Source organism: Oculina patagonica, chromosome 1 (assembly GCF_052425735.1).
Source record: "Oculina patagonica isolate OP01 chromosome 1, crgOcupat, whole genome shotgun sequence".
NCBI classification, from domain to species: domain Eukaryota; kingdom Metazoa; phylum Cnidaria; class Anthozoa; order Scleractinia; family Oculinidae; genus Oculina; species Oculina patagonica.
The window spans coordinates 5,817,696-5,840,743 of record NC_135758.1 but is presented as its reverse complement, the minus strand read 5'-3'; the positions used below and the strand labels follow the sequence as shown (position 1 = coordinate 5,840,743).

The window sequence follows — 23,048 nt, the reverse complement described above, 5'->3', positions numbered from 1 at the left end:
AATAAAAGTAAATTCTATAATGCATTTCGCATTTGTAACTCAGAGAAAGGACTGATAAACGTTTTAATGGTTCACATGGTGGGTCTTTTATCTGGTGGCGTTTTATCCGCTTAAGCGCTTTGGCGCTTTGGTTCTCCTGTGTACAAAATAGTTGAACAAAGCAACAGTGAAAACTTTAAAAAGGAAAAGCTGAGCGATAACTGTACAAATTTCCCGCCAAAACTAATTAAAAGCAAATATAACTTGTAGACATTGTAGTGGATGTGTAACATCGCTATATAGTATATACACCTAATTGAAAAAAAGTTGATCGATGAAAAGCATAAACAGAAGCGATGCGACCCAGATGTTTACTGGGAAATCGGAAAAAGCAATCGTCGTCTGTGGCAGAATAAACAAGGCCGCATAAATCATGTTAATAAAGATCTAAAAAAAGGGAATATCTTGATTATAGAGAAATGGAATATAACTAAGTTTACAGATGCCGTCTTCCCAGAATCCCATTCGGTCTGATCATTCAAGGTTTATACTTTTCATAGGGTCAACGTTTCTTCAATTTGGCGTATTCTTTTTTTATGAGTCGTACGAAAGTTTGATTATCAGATTTATGCCTTAGCATTCGTAGGAGGTAAAGAGATAAAGGTTTCGTGTATTGTTTAAAGATTAACTCTTTTTTTTTTTCATTTTACAATGTTTCACTTTTTACAGTTTTTCACGGCTTTGTAGTGTGTTATAATTTCATTGATTCCGTTGTAAGAAATACGAACCTTTGCCTCAAACGATTTACGTTTTGACTTCTGTTGTCCGGTTAATAGGTAACATGGATATGAAGTGTTGGTCTTCTTAAATATAACTGAATAAAGACGAGTGAATGCTTAATTTTGTTGTCTTGCCTTCTTATTTAGTAGATAAGGGTAAGTCCCCTACGCATTGGAATTAAATTGAACAGCCGTACGAGTCCGATAGAAAACAAAATTGTATTTTCCTTCATAGTTCATGTTCTCCAAAACGAGAGCGAGTTTAGAAAAGCCGGCCACTTATTTACATTACTCTGAACGCTTTTTAGAACGAAGCGCGTGAAAACAAAAGAAGCCATTCAAATTCAATAAGATGTAAACAAGGTTAGCCAGACGAGCAAAACCATTTAATATACACTTGGAAAACAAATCGCACTTTGCTCAACTGACGCGCTTTCGGTCGAGACAATGTGTGCGCTTTGAAAAAACATCCTTTTTGTATGTAATAACTTTTCTTACTACTAAACGATAGCTACAACATGTTCCGTGTTTCTATCGAGTTATAGAAACAGGAGTGGAAGTTTGGAAAAACGAGAAATCCTTTGGAAAAACGAGCCGATAATTCGATTGAAACACAAAACATGTTTTCTATTTCTTAAATACAGATGATGCGCAGATGATGATGCGCAGCGGAGAGTTTTTGACGAAATTTGAGGTGTTTGGGTAGCCGATGAAACACTGTCTCAAGTGTTTAATATATCTCCCAGTACTGAAGTATCGGCTTCCCGGCTGATAAAGGGGCAAGTCACCATCTGGTAGCCGTCGTCAAGGCAACCAGCAGCTAACGCCTTGCTAAAGCCACACCCTTGATATGCCCCGCACCGAGGGTGTGGTACCCACCTAAACCTTGAAGAGAAATGAGAGAGTGGAGAGAGAAACGTGAAGAGAAGAGAATTTTTCGCCGCTTTTACAAACAGCGGATCTTAACGGTTTGACGCCGCATAAAGATAACAAAGACGTGTTGAACTTTGACTTTGTTTTTAGACGGTTCTTGAACTGAGGGACTAAGGCTCGCTTGTTTTAGACAGGACAAACGAATTTGAGAAGACGCTGTGAGATTACACACCGATACCTGATGGTGATTTTTACCATCACGTGCTTGTTGACAATTTTCTGACGAGACAGCAGAGGGCTTCTTTCCAGTTAACTAAACTGAAGATTTGACATTGCTTGTGCTTCATCTATCAGTTGACACTTGGCAAGTAGCTTGCATACAAACGTTTAATTTGCGTCTGTAACCGTCGCAAACAAACTGGACACTGAAGAAAACATGGTGATAAATTTTGTTGGCTACAGCTGCTCTGCCTTTCCGCATCACAGAAAACTACAAAGCGCCTTCGGCCAATTTAATGTTCTGGACGTTCTTTTTGAAGAGTCTGTTGCATAATCGGTGCATTTCAGCTGATGTTCAACGTAAATAACTGCAAAGGTCCAGCTTGAGAAACATTGTGGAAAGAGCAAATTGTTCATTATAAACTGGCTGTGCTAGGCAGTAGGTCGTTGCCATGGTTACGTGTCTGGACTTCTTTAAAGTTTAATAAGCCGATCAGTTTGAAACTTCAATGTCGTCCCTGCAAGATAAAGAATGTGCTTCGGCTGCCCTGATAAGCCTTATTACTTTTCCTAGAACTTGTCAGAGAGTAATAGACAGAACTTAAGCCATTTAATCGTGCTTGAAATCCAACTTTCTGCCAATGCTGTCTTTAGAGAACAAGACAATGTCAACTTGATGAAGTGTTGGACTTTTTACATGCATGTTTTGTCTCCTGAAAGAAAAGATTTTTACGATCCTTGGAAACGATGGGCGAGCGTCCCGTGAAGTTCATTGAAGTTGGGTGTGTTATTGCACCCCTGTGACGTGTTATTGTTGTTTAATTGTAGTTTTTGATTAGATTAGTAGTGTGTTTGTTTATCATGTAACTTACCGTTGCCCTGTTTAACGAAATTGACATAATTTTAGGGCATAATATGTAATTAAGCATTTATCATATTACCCAGATTGTAGTGGGTCGCTGTTATTTCACGATTGCACTACGGTTTCGATCTTTCTGTAAGTGAGAGCGACAAGTGTAATTAATTTAGTTGATTTATTTTGCCGTGGTCTGAACACACACAGTCCGTAACGAAATGGAATTCTGTATTTGATCTGAAAGATAAAATGGGTTTTCGTTTTCAAATTGGAGTATGGACTTGGTAATGCCTCTGCTGATCTTCAAAATAAAAAAAAAAAAACAAAAAACCATTTACTCCAACTAAACCAAGTTTTAAAACAAATTCAAAATTAGTGCAGTTTACATTTTTAGATAGAACGATGCAAGAGCATGTCAAATTCACACTGGGTTTTTAACAGACCACGGCAAATGTCTTCTAAAAATCTAACTCGAGGACAATTCTTGTTACAGTTTTCGGTAGTGAACATTAAGCGAGAAAATAAAATCAGCCTTAATTTGGCCCAGTATTACAGATTCCAACAATGTAGGGTAGTTTTGTAGTTTAACTCTTTCCTTCCAAGAGCTTGAACTGTGGTTCAAACTTTTGAGTCTGGAAATAGATTCTTAAAGTGAGACCATTAAAAAGTGGTGCTGTTGGCTTTAAATTTTTTCCATTGTGAAAAATTTCCAGATATAATATCCTTTGGTATTTCCAGAAGGTAAAGAGTTAAAGATTTCGTGTATTGGTTAAAGATTAAGTAAAAAAAGCCTTTTACTCTACTTTACTCTAACTCTTCTTTGTACAATGTTACACGATTTGTGACATTGTTTTTGTAGATCTGCGCAGTCAATTATAATATCAGTGATTAGGTTTAATACGACCCTTTTGCCTCAAACAGCGTTCTGACTTCTTTCCGCTGTACGGTTTACTTGACGATTTACTGAGCTGGCGATGTAGTGTGCGTCTTTTTAAATATAACTGAATAAAAGCGAGTTGAGGCTGTATCAAGTTGTCTTGCCTGCTTACCGTAAAATTTCGGTTATACCCCCCCCCCTCCCCGCTTATAAGCCCCTCTGGTTATAGGCCTATCTACCTGAAAACAAAAAATACATCAGGTTATAAGCCCCCCCCCCCTCCCCCTCCCGGATATAAGCTCTCGTCTGCTGGATAACCGTACTGAACAGGGCTAAATGTTACTTTGTTATGACTTTTTAACTTGGACTAAAAACGTATTTTGATAAACACTGCTGTGGCTCGTTTAAGCCCCTCCGTTTATAAGCCCACCCAAAACCCCTTACTAAGTTGTATAAGCCCAGGGCTTATAACCGGAATTTTGTGGTATTTGGGAGATACAGGAAAGGCATTCACCCACTGGAATTAAATTGGATAGCGGTACGATTCGATTAGACTACATCAATTCAACGAAATCCCGTCCCGACACTGCGGGCTATTTTCGGAGTACTGGTGAGACTCTGGTTGTATTTGGTTGGATAATAAGTCAAGGAAAGTTAGGAAACTACCCGTGTTTTCGAAAATTTGCCAATTTCAAATTCGAATGTTCCACGTTCAAGTCCCGTTCTGACCACTAAATGGAGTCGTTTTACTGTAGACCCGACTTCATCTGCAGGGCTATGTTTGTAAAATAGTATTGGTTCGCCCCCTGCCAGTTGAAATTTTTGATTGGCTATGGTGTTCAGCTCTTTCCAGCTACTTTACTTTGATGGGTCAGTACCACAAATCTTTTTCAGGTACTGCTACAAAAATGATACTAAACAAATGTGCAATCATTGTTGACAAATTGCGGTTGATTTTCCGTGATGTTGGTTACCATAGCAACAGGATAACCTGTTTAAACACCCTGACATTTGCCGAATGCAGACTGCAGACTAAGAGAATATATTCTGTTACCATTACTATTATTAAAAGCTAACCGTAAACAGGCGAACCGAAGTGCTATTGATCAGGCTAACCGAAGTGGATAGTAGGCTAACCGGAGTGATTCTGCATGTGCAGTCTGCATTCTGCATTTTGCAAAAGTCAGACACCGAATCTGAAGTGCTTATAACTGAAAAACGAGTTCGATGGCCCCTGTTTTTGATTTATCAAATAAAAAAGCCTTGGCCGTAATTTGTTCTGTAAAGTTTATTATGAAGCACACAAAGAAGTGACTAGAGCGCGAAAGAAGTGTAAGGTGAAACACGAGTTGCAGCCCTGTTCCTCTATGAAGACTATAAACGGATCATCAAGGTCACTGAGAACGCGTCGTTTTATTTGCCTTTTTTATTCCGAATCCCGCCTCCCGCCTTCATCCTGCTCCCACCTTTCACCCCATCATCCGCCGTTGAACTTTCTCTTATCCCGCATCCCGCCTCGATTTTTATACGATCCCGCATCCCGCCAATCTCGGTTGTTTGGCATGCATGACTCACATGTAATATGATAAGCAGTGTACTTTCTCGGAATGTGTCGAGAACCACTACGAGTGTTTCGTAGTTTCACTTTAATTTCCAAAGCGAACATCGCCGTGGTTAGTACATCTAACCTTGTATTGTATTGCCTATATATATCTTTTAATACCATTTTGGAATATATAGTACGTTTTTGATAGTCCTGACATTTATAAAACAACGCGATGATCAGTCGCAAACTTTAAATTGAAAAGCAAAACGTGTAATCGATCAAATGGCGCATTATGAAGTGAGTAACTTAAAAAGCTTTCGTGATTTGAAGTTAGAATATAATGGAGAATTACAACAGAATGAGAAAAATCGATTCTTCTTTCGCTGCCTTATTTGTTTTTAGATCAAGTCGCGTCGATCTTTCTATGACAGGAAGCTGAGATGCAAATTCGATTTCGACAACAAAATATAAATTTAAACTTTGGATGCATTGGAATGATCTGTTTGCATTTAACAAAGAAATGGAGATAGAAAAGCATGTAAAACATTTTAGTAGAAAGTATTTCTTTGGATTCGATAGGTTGTTTTGTTTAGTATTTGAAATTTGGTTGTATTTGCTCGTTGTATTCCAATTTCAATTTGTATTTGTCTTTCAGTGACGCTTGTCTTGCAGGGAAAGTCCTTCAGTGTTCTTTTATCACTTTTGGTTTCACTTTTACCAGAAGATAAGGAAACTGAACACGGTAAGTTTATATATTTATCTTAGTTCAAACCGCAAGATGTTCGTGACTGATAGCTCTGCATGTATAATACTTAGAATTTTCACAATGAGAGATTCACATAAATCGCGTGACTGATTTTCGTTGTTGTTTGACGCATACAGTTAGTCACGCGAGAAGGTCACGCGAATGAACGCCCACCACAAGAAGCTTTTTAGTCAGGTCGCTAAGCGCAAATTTTTGGAGAAACTGTTACATGACTGATGAAAGCTCCAAACTTTGCAGAATCGTTTTTTTTTTTTTAAAGACTATTCAATAATTTTATTCGTTTCTCCACCTGAATATTAATTTTGAATTGCAATCTTCATAATTTGCCAAACATTTTAACCACGTACAAACTCTTAAGCACCGCTACCGCGCCATTTTGGATTGATGCAGTGAAAGTGGGACGCGAGGAAATATTTCTCTACTCTATAAGTAATTTGAAGTCTTACGCTTTTAAAATGTTGCAAGAATACATAGAAAATGAAGACGTTGTTGATGTTTTCGCTAAGATTTTAATTTTTAAATGCAGTATTCCAAAATATTTATGGCAACTATGTGCTTGTAGTTGTTGGCCGCTCGGCAACATGAAAAAACAAACAAACAAAAAACAAATCAAAACAAAATAAAACAGAAACCTTAAAATGCCATTTGGATAACCCTTCCCAGAAAGGGAACAAGTTAAGCCAGAGGCGTATGTAGCTTTTCTAAAGAAAGTTATGGAGTTTCGTACCATCGATGCCCATTAATTGTAACTTTTGGAAACGATCAATCTGCAGAAAACTTTGCATCTCATCGTGCGTCATGGCATAAGTCTTTTATAACAATTGCAAATCAGAAAGCGCGAAAAGGAAAAGAGAACCAAATGTTGAAGAGAGTGAAGCGACGCCTCGTTGCAAGCGCCAAAAACTGTTAAATGACCTGTGTTCTTGTCGCAAATATAAAAAGAATGATTACTTAGTTGAATGATCCGAATTTGCTTGTGAAAATCGTTAGCACTGATCTAATTGCGATAGGCATCCGATATAACCTGAAGTGCTTGGTGGACCTGAGAAACCGTTATTGTAGCTGCAATATGAAATTGAAAGAGGATTACAAGAAATTCAAGTCTGTGAACAAGACCACAGTGGTCAAGGCAGCTTTATTAATAAGAAAGGACATTTTCAGCCACGAGGAACTGCATTTAAATTTGATGGATCGCTTCCAGAAAATTGCCAAAAGCGTTGTTACCATCTAGCCTCAAACCTTAATTTCCTTAATTTTCAATGAAGTCAGTTTGAAAAAGCAAGATAGCACGAGTCCCAAGCATGCCTTACCGTTGGCCAGGCTTCTGTCTATCACGCCGGTAACGATTATTACGCTAACCGACGTGACTATTCGTCAAGTAAAAATTGGAACAGTTCATCTTATTGACGCGTATTAATTTTGGTTTTGATTCTGATGATCTCACACAGCAGTGGTGAGCACAAATTAACAATAGCAGGCTGAGATAATCGCGGCTATTTTCATTCCATATGCTGTTGAAGAACAGAGCAAGAAATAACAATCACACTTATGACATATGTTTGACTAAATCACAAAGATGAGGCTATGCGCGATATGCTCGGGTATATAAAGAGTTTCTTTCAAAAAATAAATAATTTTAAGTGTTTTGGCTTCGAGTGGGGCTGCCCTCTCTCTCGTACCCCGTGCGGGCCCGGGCTGTGGCGGGATCTCCCTCGCCATTGCTGGGATAATGCTTTGTATGCTTTTGTAATGTCATCTTTCAATGATTGTTATGAAATGAAAAGGCCACAGCTGTGGGCAAAAGAACCAAAACTGGGAATGATTTGTTTTTTTGTTCCAGCAAACATAGCTCAGAAAAGCAACAACACATACTTTACTGCCAGCAAGTTGTAATTCATTTAGAAGGAGCAAGATACATTCATCGTCATCATGAACTTTATTTAAGTGTCATAATCTGATCTGGGATATTAAAATAATTGAAAATAGCTGTATATCAGTCCTGTCAGGTTTGTCTGAGATACATGTCTCAACAAAATAAGATTTTGAAGGACACAATATGAAGCAATTGGAGATTTGTAAAAGTCATTAGTAATACTATTTTATTGGAACTGAGTTGATACCTCACTGCTAACATGATTTTTTGTTCACCACTTTTTTCTTTTTGTCTTTGACTTTTTGCGTTGTTGAGGTATCTGTTTCCTAAACTGGTTTTCGCTGCTGTTTTCTCTTTCTTTCACGCTTTTTTTGTATGCAGTTTTGTAATGGGACTCGGATGTGTACTTTTCAATGCGTATAATTACGATACCTTATATACTTTTAACTGAATTAGTTTTGTCGCCAAAAGTGGTTGATTCGACTCCGAATGTTTTCTACCAAAAATTTCGCTTGCTGATAGTGACAATGTTGACACTAGACCCTAAGCGGGGGTTGGGGTGGGGGGGGGGGGGGGGGCGGGGGGTGAGGTGCAGTTAAGGGATCTCTCTATATGACGTACGGGCGAACTCGTCTTATTTTAGCGTTTAGAATAGCTTCGGTTTCGCCTAAGAAGTTGCATTTCCAATTAACACAATAGCTCTACTTAATACGTTACCGTTTATTTTTGGCATGCTTTCCCTCACTAGAGACTTACAAAGATTTCATTTTAGCATTTACAACTTAACTTTTTTGATGAAAAGTCTATAACACGCGCCAAATAAAGAGAAGAGCATTTGACTTCCGGTTTCCATCCTTGACTCAAAAACGTCAGTACTAAAACTCCTTGGTGCTGAAAATTTTTGCTGTTTGCTGTAAACACTGGATGCATGCGCGCTGGCTAGCAATAATAAACCGGCTGTTACACATTTAGGTTTATCTTTGCACGCTTTTTAATTTCTTGTAAACAAAATGTCTGCAACTGGATTTATGATCTTCAAGGTTGCAGCAAGTGCAGTGAAAACTGTAATAAGGGGACACCCACGGGACCCTCAAAGGTGTCTGCTAAATATATAGGGTTGGGACTTACTGACGCCGGTGTCAGCTTTTAAGTTGACCACATATTAAACGAAAACAAAGATCTTAGGAGTATGTTTTCTTCTTAAATAATTCTTGTAGAGGGGGGTGAATAGGGGTATGCAAATCCGCCGATCCGTCACAATTTAATGACCGAATCCGTCGATCCGTTGTAATTTAATGACCAAATTCGATTGAAGGATCAGAAAATCCGTTTAAAAATATGCTCTGAATCCGAAATCCGGGCCAAAATATAGTCAAAATCCGTCGATCCGTTTTCCTATTCACCCCCCTCCTTGTATAAAGAACGCACTCACGGGACCCTCGCAGGTGTCCGGTTAATAGAGAAAAGGGTTTGATTCACAGAACATATGGCCACAACATTGAGACTTACTGATGCTTAATACAGGTTGCACTGTGACAAAATCGAAGATGTTAGGAGTATTTTTTCTTCATAAATGATTATTGTGCTATATTGCCTCAGTCTCTGTTGTTTTCACGGATAAATTCTAGAAATTCCCATTCCCATTTAGAATATTCAGTTATTTTCTGTAAATAAAACAAAAACACATCGTTATTTTAAGTCACCATAAAACTCGATTTTTATTCAATTTTTTCTCAAGGCTCCGTAGAAGTTGACGTCATGAATGACATAGAAGACATAACACAAGCCATCTATATCGGGTTAGTGGTTGCTCTTTTCCTTCTCACCACTGGTCGTGCTCTAAAAGCCATCGAGATATGCAAAGAAAGTTTGGTTTTCCTCAACAATGAAGTGCTGCAAAAAAGAGGACATTTGGTCAAAGTATTTAAAGTTGCTATTTATGAAAGGTTGTTCACCGGGTACTACCTTACCTTTGATTTTACAAATGCAATTAAGTACGGTAGAGAACTTCTGTTTATTTGCAGCGAGTGTGGTGAAATAACGTTAACCATAGAACGAAATGTTACCATAACACTAGTTGACATATATGCACGGCAGTGTGAATATGCAGAGGCAAGGGAACTTCTTGAGAGAGTGATCTCTATTACGGAAAAAACTGGAGAAAGAAAAGGACAAGCAAGCGCTTATGGAAAATGCGGAACTATATCTTATCGTCTTGGCGAATATAAAAAGGCTAAAGAATATCTTAGGAAAGAACTTGCGATCAGTATTGAAATTGGTGACAGACGACGAGAAGCGTCATCTAACAGAAACTTAGGAATTGTGTTTCAATCTCGTGGTGAATACGACAAAGCTAGAAAATGTCATGAGAAAGCACTTGCGATCACAACTGCAGTTGGTGATAGAGAAGGAGAAGCAACAGATTACGGAAACTTAGGAACTGTGTTTCAGTATAATGGTGAATATGACAAAGCTAAAGAATATCACGAGAAAGCACTGGCGATTAGACTTGAAATTGGCGACAGAGATGGAGAAGCAACCTCTTACGGAAACTTAGGAACTGTGTTTCAATCTCTTGGTGATTATGACAAAGCTAAAGAATATCTTGAGAAAGCACTTGCGATCAAAATAGAAATTGGTGAAAGTGCGGAAGACGCAACATCCTATGGAAACTTAGGAATTGTGTTTCGATCTCTGGGTGAATATGACAAAGCTAGAGAATATTTCGAGAAATCACTTGCGATCAACATGAAAATTGGTGACAGGAGGGGAGAAGCAGTAGATTACGGAAACTTAGGAACTGTGTTTCAATCTATTGGTGAATTTGTCAAAGCTGGAGAATTTCACGAGAAAGCACTTGCGATCAGAACTGAAATTGGCGACAGAGCAGGAGAAGCATCATCCTACGGATACTTAGGAAATGTGTTTCAATCTGTCGGTGAATATGACAAAGCCAAAGAATATTATCAGAAAGCACTTGCGATCAGCATTGAAATTAGTGACAGAGCAGGGGAAGCATCATCCTACGGATACTTAGGAACTGTGTTTCAATCTGTCGGTGAATATGACAAAGCTAAAGAATATCACGAGAAAGCTCTTGCGATTAGAATTGAACTTGGTGACAAACAAGGAGAAGCAACAGATTACGGAAACTTAGGAACTGTGTTTCAATATATTGGTGAATATGACAAAGCTAAAGAATATCACGAAAAAGCACTGGCGATTAGAATTGAAATTGGCGACAGAGATGGAAAAGCAAACTCTTACGGAAATTTAGGAAGTGTGCTTCAATCTCTTGGAAAATGTGACAAAGCTAAAGAATATTTGGAAAAGGCACTTGCGATCAAAATTGAATTAGGTGACAGAGCAGGAGAAGCAAGTTGTTACGGAAACTTGGGACTTATGTTTCGATCTCATGGTGAATATGACAAAGCTAGAGAATGTCACGAGAAAGCACTTGCGATCAAAATTGAAATTGGAGACAGAGAAGGAGAAGCAGCAGATTATGGAAACTTAGCATCCCTGTTTCATTCTCTCGGTGAACATGCCATAGCTGAAGGTTATCTTGGGAAGGCACTTTCAATTAGTAAAGATATTGGAGACCTTCGTAAAGACTTAGAATTTCTTTCTACATTAGCATTGGTGAAGTTATCCCAAGGAAAGGTAGAGGAAGCGTTTGACCATCTGCTTCTGAGTATCAACAAAAGTGAGAATTTGCGTGGTTCTCTGAAAGACAACGATCAATCTAAAATATCCTTTTCAGACGTCCACAATTTTCCCTACCAGCATCTTAGTGCATTCTTTTGTTTTTATGGAAACCCTAACAATGCTCTTTATGTTCTAGAGCTGGCACGAGCGAGAGCCCTAGCAGACTTGATGGCGACTCAGTACTCTGTTAAAAGTAAAATCTCAGCTAATCCACAATCGTGGATTGGCACTGAGAATATTATGAAAAACGAAAGCAACTGCGTTTGTCTGTACATTTCTTACTATGGACAAGATGTATTTTTGTGGATTCTCAAATCAAGTGGAGTCATTCGTTTTCGAAGAATAACAGTAGATGAGAACTTTATTAGTGCCGGATTAGTTGGCAGCTTGACTGATTTTTTTGATAAAAACTTCCGCAGCTTTGGTATTTTACCCGAGGAGAGTTGCGAAGATCGATCTTTAAATGCCCTTGAGCCTACACTGAAATCATTTCAAGAAGAGAGCCTCGCAGCTTTGCGACTTGTCGAGGAAGACGATGGAGAAGGCCAAAATCACGAATCGAGCCTTTCTTTGTGTTACAGAATGCTCATTTTTCCTGTGGCTGACTTACTTGAGGAGCCCGAAATCATTATTGTTCCTGATCGGTCTTTAAATCAAGTTCCATTTGCAGCGTTACGTGATGAAGGCGGGAAGTATTTATCAGACATTGTCAGGATCCGCATCGTTCCTTCATTGTCGACTCTCAAGCTCATTCAGAACAGTCCAGCAGACTATCACAGTCAGACTGGTGCACTGATAGTGGGTGATCCTGTGGTTGGCCGGGTGCATTACATGGGACGTGTTGAGAACTTTAAACCACTGCCTTGTGCAAGAAAGGAAGCGGAGATGATTGGAGAACTGCTGAGCGTACAGCCTTTGTTAGGACAATGCGCAACCAAGCAGGCGGTACTTGGAAAGCTACATTCAGTGAGTCTGATACATTTTGCTGCACACGGAAATGCTGAAAGAGGAGAAATTGCTCTTTCCCCTCCACACCCAACCAATAAGATTCCACAAGAAGAAGAATACTTATTGACAATGTCTGACATTTCGCAAATTCGACTGCGAGCTAAACTGGTGGTACTTAGCTGTTGTCACAGTGGGTGTGGTCAGATAAGAGCCGAGGGAGTGGTTGGAATCGCTCGAGCGTTCTTAGGATCCGGTGCACGTTCAGTGCTGGTGGCACTGTGGGCCATAGAAGACAGAGCGACAGAGCAGCTGATGCGTTGCTTCTACGAGCACCTTGCTCGTGGGGAAAGCGCCAGTGAATCTCTTCACGAGGCCATGAAGTGGATGAGAGGTAACGGCTTTACCAAGGTTTCCGAGTGGGCACCTTTTATGCTGATTGGAGATAACGTGACATTCAAATTTGGAAAATAAAGGTTATTTTCCTTAAAAACTAAACGTTTCGCGCTTTTAACTCACAGAAAGAGCGATAAACGTTTTAAAAAATCACTTTGTGGGACTTTTATCCGTTGGCGTTTTCTCGTCTTTAGAACTCTGGCGCCCGGCTTCTCGTCTGTTCAAAATAGGAAATCAAAACAACAGTGAAAACTTTTAAAAGGAAAAGCTTGACGATAACTGTCAAATTTCCCGCCAAAAGTAAAAAGTAAATATATCTTGTAGACATTGTAGTGTGTAACATCGCCATATTCTTTTTTATGAGTCGGACAAAAGTTTGATTATTAGAATTATGCTTTAGCATGGGAGGTAAAGAGTTATAGGTTTAATGTATTGCTTAACCCTTAGAATCCTAAGGTTCTGGTATTTTTAAGGCAGTTTTCTGGGCTTAAGCTAATCTGTCGAATTTCGTGATTGCATATAAGAAGCTCAAGTAAAAATGTGTGCTGTTTCAAAACACTGAGGGCTCAAATTTTCATTGTGACGTCAGCATTCAGCGGTTGCTTTCTTGGTAAGCGAGCATACGGGCTAAGGATGGGCCGATACTGGTTTTTCAAAACGATACGATATCGATACGATATTTGCCCTTTTTCTCGATATCGATCTCGATCTCGATATTATGACGTCATTTCCGTCCTGATGTCATTGTTTTGTCACGTGACCATACAAAGGACAGACCTGGCATTATAAATGTTAGCCAAGAATGCTGATTTTGGTCTTTTTGTTTCACTGTTGCATCAGCAATTGGTGGAGATAAAGTCAAGGCAAGAAAAATTCAATTATTGACAAGAACATGAATATTTCTTTGAGCAAAATTGTATTTTTCAACCGCAGGTGCTGACCAGAAGACCGCAGGCTCAGGTCACGTGTGCAGTATCGAAAGTGTATCGAAAGTGCGATATTTTTCGAAAGTATCGATACTTTTCAAAATTGTCAAAATATCGATGTATCGAATATTTGGTATCGAGTATCGGCCCATCCTTAATACGGGCTCGAATCTGGCGAATACGTCGTTTATAAGTGTTTTTTCGAGTCATTTTCCACTACAGAAGCCCCCAGGCTGGCATCATTAAGCTAGAATGCTGGGTAGAGGCAAACTTCTGAAAGAAACCAGAGGTGAGAGATGATTTGACGATGATTGGAACGCCAAAACATTTGTATCGAAACATGGTGGTTCATGAGTTAAGTTGTCTCTCTGGCCGTTCTGTGGATGGATTCCGAGACCTGCCAAGGCAATTTGGACAACTTTTGACTTCCAAAGAATGCGTTCGGTGCAGTATTTTGCTGGTAGGATTGGGTGGCTCGACACTTATAAAAAATGTATGAAATAGAGGTGAGTGGACTTGCATTTCGCCGAAACGGCTGTATTACCCAGGCATTCCTTTCGGTCACCAATAAGGAAATTACAGGTTTGCAAGCATTGCTCTAATCGAATGGTAATTGCTCAGTCTGCTGAAAGATTGATGAGAAGTTTTCTTAGTGAATGGAAAGAAATAGGTTTGAAGTTTGCTGCAAATGTACTGTGATAATAGGTTTTTTGGCCTAGGAAAGCCTTTTACAAAACCTGAGGAAGAACTCCAATTCTGGGGGAACCCGTTGGCTGTGGGAAGGCCGGGATCTGTTACAGCAGACAAAATCTATGGAGACGACTAGAACAGTAGACAGAACTTGGGTCCAACGTAGACTTTAATCTGTAGCCAAATAATATTTTACAATGCAGTTCTATTTAGGCAAAATAACAGGATTACGTAATATCATCAAGAAGTCTTAACTAACATTAGATCATGCACTTTGTAAAGCACTATTGGCTATAACGGAATTCATCTTTTACAACATTAATTACTTCCAAAGCAGCACAGGTGGATAACAGTTAAACAAAAGGCTAGTGCAGGTTACAGTTACACTTCAACGCCAATTACACTTATGATCCGACACAACAACGGGTAGTGGTTACGGCTTACTAAACTGAAAACTAAAAGAAATATTTTCTACGTTGGCTTTTATATTTTTTCTTTTCTTCCTGTATTTTCTTCCCTCACAGTACACTTTTGGATTCGGAATTATTTTTTCATTAAAAAAATTGGAGACAAAGATGTGCGTTTTTTGTTGTTGTCCCATGAAGTAGAAAACGGGCATTTTCGGATTTGCTGCAGAACAATGAATCATATACAACGGAAATCTGGAGCTGTAGTCAGGTAGTTGGCTTTTAAAGCTTCGAAAATTATCACTTTGCCATAACGAGGGCTCATTACTATCATGTGTCCAGATATGTGAAAGCTGCAGATTTTTTAATTACTGCTGGTATTTTCCACGCACATATGCGTTGTTAGGATCTAAAGGGTTAAAGATTAGGTGAAAACGCCTTTATACTCTTACTTTCATTGTGCAATGCTTCCAATGTTTGACATTTTTTTATAGAACTTTGCAGTCAGTTATAATTTCATTGATTTCGTTCTAAGGATTACGAACCTTTTCTCCTTAACAGCGTTGACTTCTTTCTGCATGCTATCTAGCTATACAAATTGTTGTAGACCCTACTTCATGTGTAAGGCCAAGCGTTCGGTTAGTTCAGGAGCAGTGTAAACAATTATATCTTCCCAAGCCCCAAGCCATTTTTAACTAAGCAAACGCGCGCCCGGAAGGAAAAGAAAAATCGGCTCGTTTGCTTATGCTTTGCCGTTACCATGCACGGAGAAAAATACTTCCCAATATTACCCTACCCTCTCCTCAGTCTCCTCCGGAAGGTTTTTAATAAGAATTAGTTAAAGGAGAAGTTCACTCCAGAATGGCCATTTATTTTCTTTACGCCAATAAAAAGTTTACACAAAGATATGTTATTCACCAAAATTTCAACCTCCAACGTTCGCTATAACCCTACGAAATCTTTCCCAAAACTCGACAACTGAACGCCGCCATCTTGGAGCTGGTAATGTATGCTTGACGTCAAAGAGCTCAGCTTGAAGTTTGGCGGGAAAATTTAATAGTCGAAACTCCTTGTTTTTTTGTATTTTTTGGAGCTCTGTTTGAGCAAAATGGAGCTGCACAAACAGGCATTTTGACAAACAAATGCCACTACGAAAAAACAAGGAGTTTCGAGTATTTAAATTTTCCCACCAAACTTCAGGCTGAACTCTTTGACGTCACGCATACATTACCAGCTCCAAGATGGCGGCGTTCAGTTGTCGAGTTTTGGGAAAGATTTCGTAGGGTTATAGCGCACGTTGGAGGCTGAAATTTTGGTGAATAACATATCTTTGTATAAACTTTTTATCGGCGTAAAGAAAATAAATGGCCATTCTGGAGTGAACTTCTCCTTTAACAAATTATTTCTTAAAGAACATTTAATATATCATAACAGAAGCCAGTATTCCAGGCTAGAATTGGGTACATGTCTACTCTCTTACGGAAACAGTTTCGTTGAAAAAGGATTTTTTTAGTCAAAATTCCGACACATGATTATGCCAGCATATAATTCCCGGCTACCATGGTTACCGAGCACAACACTTATCACTTAAAGGTCAAATGAACAGAAATTTCAAAATGCCATTTTAACCAACCAAACGCTAAAACTATCCATTATTGAGTAAAATTAAGAAAAATTTTTGCTTTCCGAGCCTTAAAGCGTGAATTACAGCAAAAAATACGAAGATTTCCGAAGGCTTCACGAAAACGTTTTTGAATGACTGCGCACTGAAATGGAAGGAATGGAACGAGTTTGTGACGTCATAATTGGTGTTTTTGAAGACGACCGCAGACCGATTCCGCAGACCGTACCGACGCGAACGTCAACGACAACGTCTGGTGCAAAATGAATTTTTATTTTATTTGAGAATCTCGCAGCTTTCCGGACGCATTCTGCTTATTTATCGCTTTAAGAACTAGCTCCCGTGAATATTCAAAGAAAGCGTTCAACTCCAAATAGAAAAACCAAAAATTAGCCGTCGTGGCTGACGTTGTCCAAAATACGCAGAATTTCGTCATTTCACGTTGTTGTTCGGCAGAGAACGGCTTTGAAGTGTACCAAAATTCAAAACGCACGTGCATAGTTACCGCGCGTGCAGATAATTCTGCTCATTAACGTTAAATGCTAATGAGAAAGAACAATAGAGATTCCTGATTTGTTTTCATACCAGCGTGCATTCTACCTATGTCTCACATGACATGCAAAACGACAGGAAACAAAACTTTAAGCTATTTTTGTGCTTTAGCTATTCTATTTAAAAAAATGAGCCTCTCTAAACAACAACCAACAATCAATCCACTGAAAAACGGCCGAACAGAACGAAATAACTGCTTGAAATGTCACTAAACACATTTAGGGGTATCAAATGGTCTTTGCGAGCATTTGCGAGCATGCGAGCACAGCGTTTTTCTTTGCGAGCACGAGCATTGACAAAAATTAGCCTTGCGAGCAACGAGCACTTTTCAAAAACCTACCTTCACTAAAAACCGAGCATGCGAGCACTTGTAAAATTGTGCGAGCACGAGCAAACGAGCACCCACTAAAATTTTGCGAGCATCGCGAGCACTGCGACATTTTGAGGGACCATTCATGATCCCTACATTTATTTAGATTTTAAGGTGCCGTCTGCGGAATCACAGGGAGCCCAGGCTCACGCTTTGGCAACTCGGTCAAAATGGCGGCGTCAAATTATAAGGATTTGTATGAAACTTTATAGCAAAATTTTATATCGAAAGAAAATATAATAAACAGCTAGTAAAGTTCAAATTTTACATCATATGTTGTCTATGTGATGTTTTTTTACTGTTCTAAGGCATTTAAACCCTATTTAACGGATATTTTTAATTTTAGTTTACTCTTACCTAAATATATGCAAGGGTGAACACTTCCGACGCTCGATAAATACCACTGTTCAACATAAACAAGCCAAAAATTGCTTTTAATTTCATCCGCTCATTCCAAAACTTCGCATGGGTATAGTTCGAAGACCATACTTTCACAACAGTAAATTTTTGATCCGGCTGCCTCTCTCCGTGATTTAAGAATACGGAAAAAAATAACCAAGGTTTGTACACTTTGGCTTTCTCCAACACCTTGCCTCCGATAGAGTTGACGCATTTTTAATTAGTCTCGCCTTTCACGTGCAGCCTCACGCTATGATTGGGCGATAGTTGTCAGGGAGATGATACATTTTTCCCGTAGGGGAGGGAGACAAACGAGACTTTCGAGGGTGCTCTGCCTTACACATGTACAGTGGCCCGAGCTCCCACAGGGTAAATTTGACTCACGTATAAATCTGCACTCACAGATGTACCATAAGGGAATTTTGCAAAACACTACAAATTAATATTCACCATTCTGACGGCACACAGATTCAAAGCACGGGCACGCGACAAAGCAAAAATACTGTCAAAACTTAGTTGCAAAAAGGTCTGGCGAAGAGACTACGGAAATAATGACTAATGCTAGTACCGTGCACGTTGTTGTTCAGCTGGTAACAGATACTGAATGTAGCAAAATTCAAAACGCACGTGTCGACTACATTCTGAATTCATTCTCCACAATATACGCGAAAATAAAAATACATACACTTGCTTTCAATTCAATAATTCAAAACTTGAGTCTACGTTCAATTTTTAAAACTTTTAATCGAGACATCTACGATATGATTAATTAAGCTCGAATTTTTTATTAAACGTGTCAACGTGTGTCTAATGCGCGTGTAGCTAAAGATAATCTTTAGAATTTTCATTAGCGAAGCCACTCTGAACGAACGTTCAGAGCTATTGTCCTTTGCCTCGTTACACTGTGGATGATGTTGCTGTAGTGGCTGGTTTTGTTTTGTAAAGTGCAATAAATTTAATTCGCAAGGGTTTTGCAAAATTCCTCCCTCGCGGTACACCAGTGAGTCTAGAATTGTATGTGAGGCAAAATTACCCTGTGGGAACTCGGGCCAGTGTACATGTGTAAGGCAGAGCACCCTCGAAAGTCTCGTTTGCCTCCCTCCCCTACGGGAAAAATGTGTCGTCTCCCTGACAACTATCGCCCAATCATAGCGTGAGGCTGCACGTGAAAGGCGAGACTAATTAAAAATGCGTCAACTCTATCGGAGGCAAGGTGTTGGAGAAAGCCAAAGTGTACAAACCTTGGTTATTTTTTTCCGTATTCTTAAATCACGGAGAGAGGCAGCCGGATCAAAAATTTACTGTAGCGAAAGTATGGTCTTCGAACTATACCCATGCGAAGTTTTGGAATAAGCGGATGAAATTAAAAGCAATTTTTGGCTTGTTTATGTTGAACAGTGGTATTTATCGAGCGTCGGAAGTGTTCACCCTTGCATATATTTAGGTAAGAGTAAACTAAAATTAAAAATATCCGTTAAATAGGGTTTAAATGCCTTAGAACAGTAAAAAAACATCACATAGACAACATATGATGTAAAATTTGAACTTTACTAGCTGTTTATTATATTTTCTTTCGATATAAAATTTTGCTATAAAGTTTCATACAAATCCTTATAATTTGACGCCTTTATGACCGAGTTGCCAAAGCGTGAGCCTGGGCTTCCTGTGGCGGAATCGGTCTGCGGTCGTCTTCAAAAACACCAATTATGACATCAGAAGTTTTTATTTCCGACAATTTTTCCGAGCACTCTACGATTATGACAGCCTAAAAAAAGGATTTTTCAACTTGCAATATCTCTGCGATGTAATGACTGATTGCTTTGAAACTTTGGGATATGTTTATTTGGCTCTTAATAAACACCTGGGCAAAAAATAACAAAAATCGAAATTTCTGTTCATTTGACCTTTAAGAAATCAGCTGTTATCATTCGAACATACAAATTTATCATTTCACTCTTTTTAGCAACCAACAAGTTACAAGACTATTTTTAATCAAAACGCTTTGGGTTTTTTTTAGCAAAAAGTATAACGTCAACTTTAATTTGACTTGTCTTTATGCTTTGCTGAAGACATCGCATATGCTGATAATCATGTACATTGAATAAATTTCCCAATTAATCCTCACCCTCTCCTTCCCGCTTCTTTCCAGTTAACAAACCTTGACATTTGATGTAAGAGCCAACTCCTCGCCTGTACCCAGGTCTCCCGCGCCCGACTTTATATATATTGTTTGGTTTTCGCGGATTTTATGTTAATCTGTGAAGTTCGTTTTTCTCTGACCTAAGTGAAGCAGCCCATCGTCTATGTTTGGTATATGTCGTTTCATTATTGTTTGTTCATTTGTTTTATCATCGTTGTTGTCCGTAGTTTTCGTTCTTATTTTAACTTTTGTATTTATTTAATTATTTTTAGAAACCACTGGTAATTATGTCATCTTTACGTTGTAAGAGGAATTAAATGTGTTTTTTCAACCTTGTGAAATTATTGCTGGTGCGTACGTTACATTTGACATTGCTTGTGCTTCATCCATCAATCGACACTTTTCAGCTAGCTCGCACATAAACGATTATTTTGCGCTTCAAGGCAAGGGCGCCTGCAATGGTCGCAAACAAACTGGACTCTAAAAAGAACATAGTGATAAACTTTGTTGGCTACAAACTGCTCTGCCTTTCTGCATCACAGAAAACTACAAAGCGTCTTTGACCAATTTAATGTTCTGGACGTTCTTTTTAATAGTCTGTTGCATAATCGGTGAATTTCAGCTGATGTCCAACTTAAACAACGGCAAAAGTACAGCTTGGGAAACAATGTGGAAAGAGCAAGAATTATTCATTATAAACTGGCAGTGCTAGGCACTAGGTCGTTGTCATGGTTACGTGTCTGGACTCCTTTAAAGTTTAATAAGCCGATCAATTGTAAACTTCAATGGCATCCCAGCAAGATAAACGACGTGCTTCAGTTTTCCTAGAACTTTTCGTAAGAGCGTAATAGACAGAACTTAGCTAATTAAGTTGTGCTTTAAATCCACCTTTCTGCCGCTGCTGTCTTCAGAGAACAGGACAATGTCAACTTGATGAAGTGTTGGACTTTTTACATGCATGTTTTGTCTCCTGAAAGAAAAGATTTTAACGATCCATTGAAACGATGTGCGAGCGTCCCGTAAAGTTCATTGAAGTTGGGTGTGTTATTGCACCCCTGTGACGTGTTATTGTTGTTTGATTGTAGTTTTTGATTAGATTTGTAGTGTGTTTGTTGATCATGTAACTAACCATTGCCCTGTTTAGTGAATATGACACAATTTTAGGGCATAATATGTAATCAAGCATTTATCATATTACCCAGGTTGTAGTGGGTCGCTGTTATTTCACGATTGCACTACGGTTCCGTAAGTGAGAGCGACAAGTGTAATTTATTTAGTTGATTTATTTTGCCGTGGTCTGAACACACAGTCGGTAACGAAATGGAGTTCTGTATTTGATCTGAAAGATAAAATGGGTTTTCGTTTTCAAATTGGAGTATGGACTTGGTAATGTCTCTGTTGATCTTCAAAATAATCAAAAAACCCATTTCCTCCAACTAAACCAAGTTTTAAAACAAATTCAAAATCAATGCAGTTTAATTTTTTAAATAGAACGATGCAAGACCATATCAAATTCACACTGGATTTTTAACAGACCACGGCAAATTTCTTCTAAAAATCTAACTTGGGACAATTCTTGTTGCAGTATTGAATATTAAGAGAAAAAATAAAATCAAGCCTTTATTTGGCCCCGTATTACAGAAACTAACAATGTAGGGTATTTTTGTAGCTTAACTCTTTCCCCCCAAGAGCTTGAACTGTGGTTCAAACTTGAGTCTGGGAATAGATTCTAAAGTGTGACCATTAAAATGTGGTGCTGTTGGCTTTTAATTTTTTCCATTGTGAAAAACCAGGAGGTAAAGTTAAAGAGTTAAAGATTTCGTGTATTGTTTAAAAATTAGGTAAAAAAGCCTTTACTCTCCTCCTTACAAGTACAATGTTACACGATTTTTGACTTTATTTTTGGTAGATTTTAACAGTCAATTATAATATCAGTGTTTCTGTTTAAAGAATACGACCCTTTTGCCTCGAACAGCGTTCTGATTTCTTTCTGTTGTCCGGTTTAGTTGACGATTTACTGAGCTCTCACCTGGCGATAAAGTGTACGTCTTCTTAAATATATAACTGAATAAAGGCGAGTTAAGGCTTAATCTAGGTGTTTTGCCTGTTTATTTAGTAGATACAGCAAAGGCTTTCACGCATTGGAATTAAATTGGATAGCTGTACGATTCGATTAGACTAGATCAATTCAACGAAATGCCGTCCCGACACAGCGGGCTATTTTCGGAGTACTGGTGAGACTCGGGATGCTTTTGGTTGGATAATAACAAGAGAGGATCAGGGGACGTCCTCTGATCCTCTCTTGATAATAAGTAAAGAAACTACCGTGTTTTCGAAGATTTTCCCTTTTGGGGGGTCTGCTAGGATTGGAGGAAGTGGGTGGAGGGGGCCAGATTTCAAATCTGCTGATTCCAAATTCAAGTCCCGTTCTGACCACGAAAATGGAGTCGTTTTATTGTAGACCCGACTGCATCTGCAGTGCCATTCTTGTAAAAAAGATTGGTCCTCCCCCTGCCAGTTGAAGTTCTTGATTGGTGATAGTTTTCAAGACTTTCCAGCTCTTAAACTTTCATGGCTACAAATCTTAATCAGGTGCTGTACAATAATAACATCAAACAAATTCCCAATTATTGGTCAACAAGTTGTGGTTATTTTCTTGACATTGGTTACCATAGCAACAGGACAACCTATTTAAACACCCTTGACTTTAAGGTCTTATAACTGAAAAACGAGGTCGATGGCCATAATTTTAGTATTTAGTTATCAAATAAAAAAAGCCTTGGCCGTAATTTGTTCTGTTATTAAGTTCACCGCGTAAGTGCTGGGTGAAACACGAGTTGCCGCCCTGTTCCTCTATAAACAGAACATCGAGGTCACCGAGAACGCGTGATTTGCTGTTTTTTATTCCGCATCCCGCCATCAGTTTTAAAATTTATCCCGCATCCTGCCATCATCCCGCTCCCACTGGTGTATTTTCATCCCATATCCGCCGTTGAACCTTGTCGCATCCCGCATCCCGCCTCGATTTTATGCGATCCCGCTTCCCGCCAATCTTGAGTGGAACACTCCAGAAAATTCGAAACACTTTAATCATTTTCTTAAAAAAATCAATTTTCTTAATCTTTC

At 38.8% G+C, this 23,048-nt stretch overlaps 1 protein-coding gene across 1 annotated transcript in view; it reads left to right on the top strand.

The window, feature by feature from the left end:
* LOC144636301 (uncharacterized) overlaps positions 1 to 23,048 on the top strand; it is a 61,268-nt gene that overhangs the window by 4,327 nt on the left and 33,893 nt on the right. Inside the window, 3 exon segments of the mRNA XM_078495479.1 lie at positions 1 to 78; positions 5,802 to 5,871; positions 9,507 to 11,440. Of these exon segments, the coding sequence (XP_078351605.1) occupies positions 1 to 78; positions 5,802 to 5,871; positions 9,507 to 11,440 (2,082 nt within the window).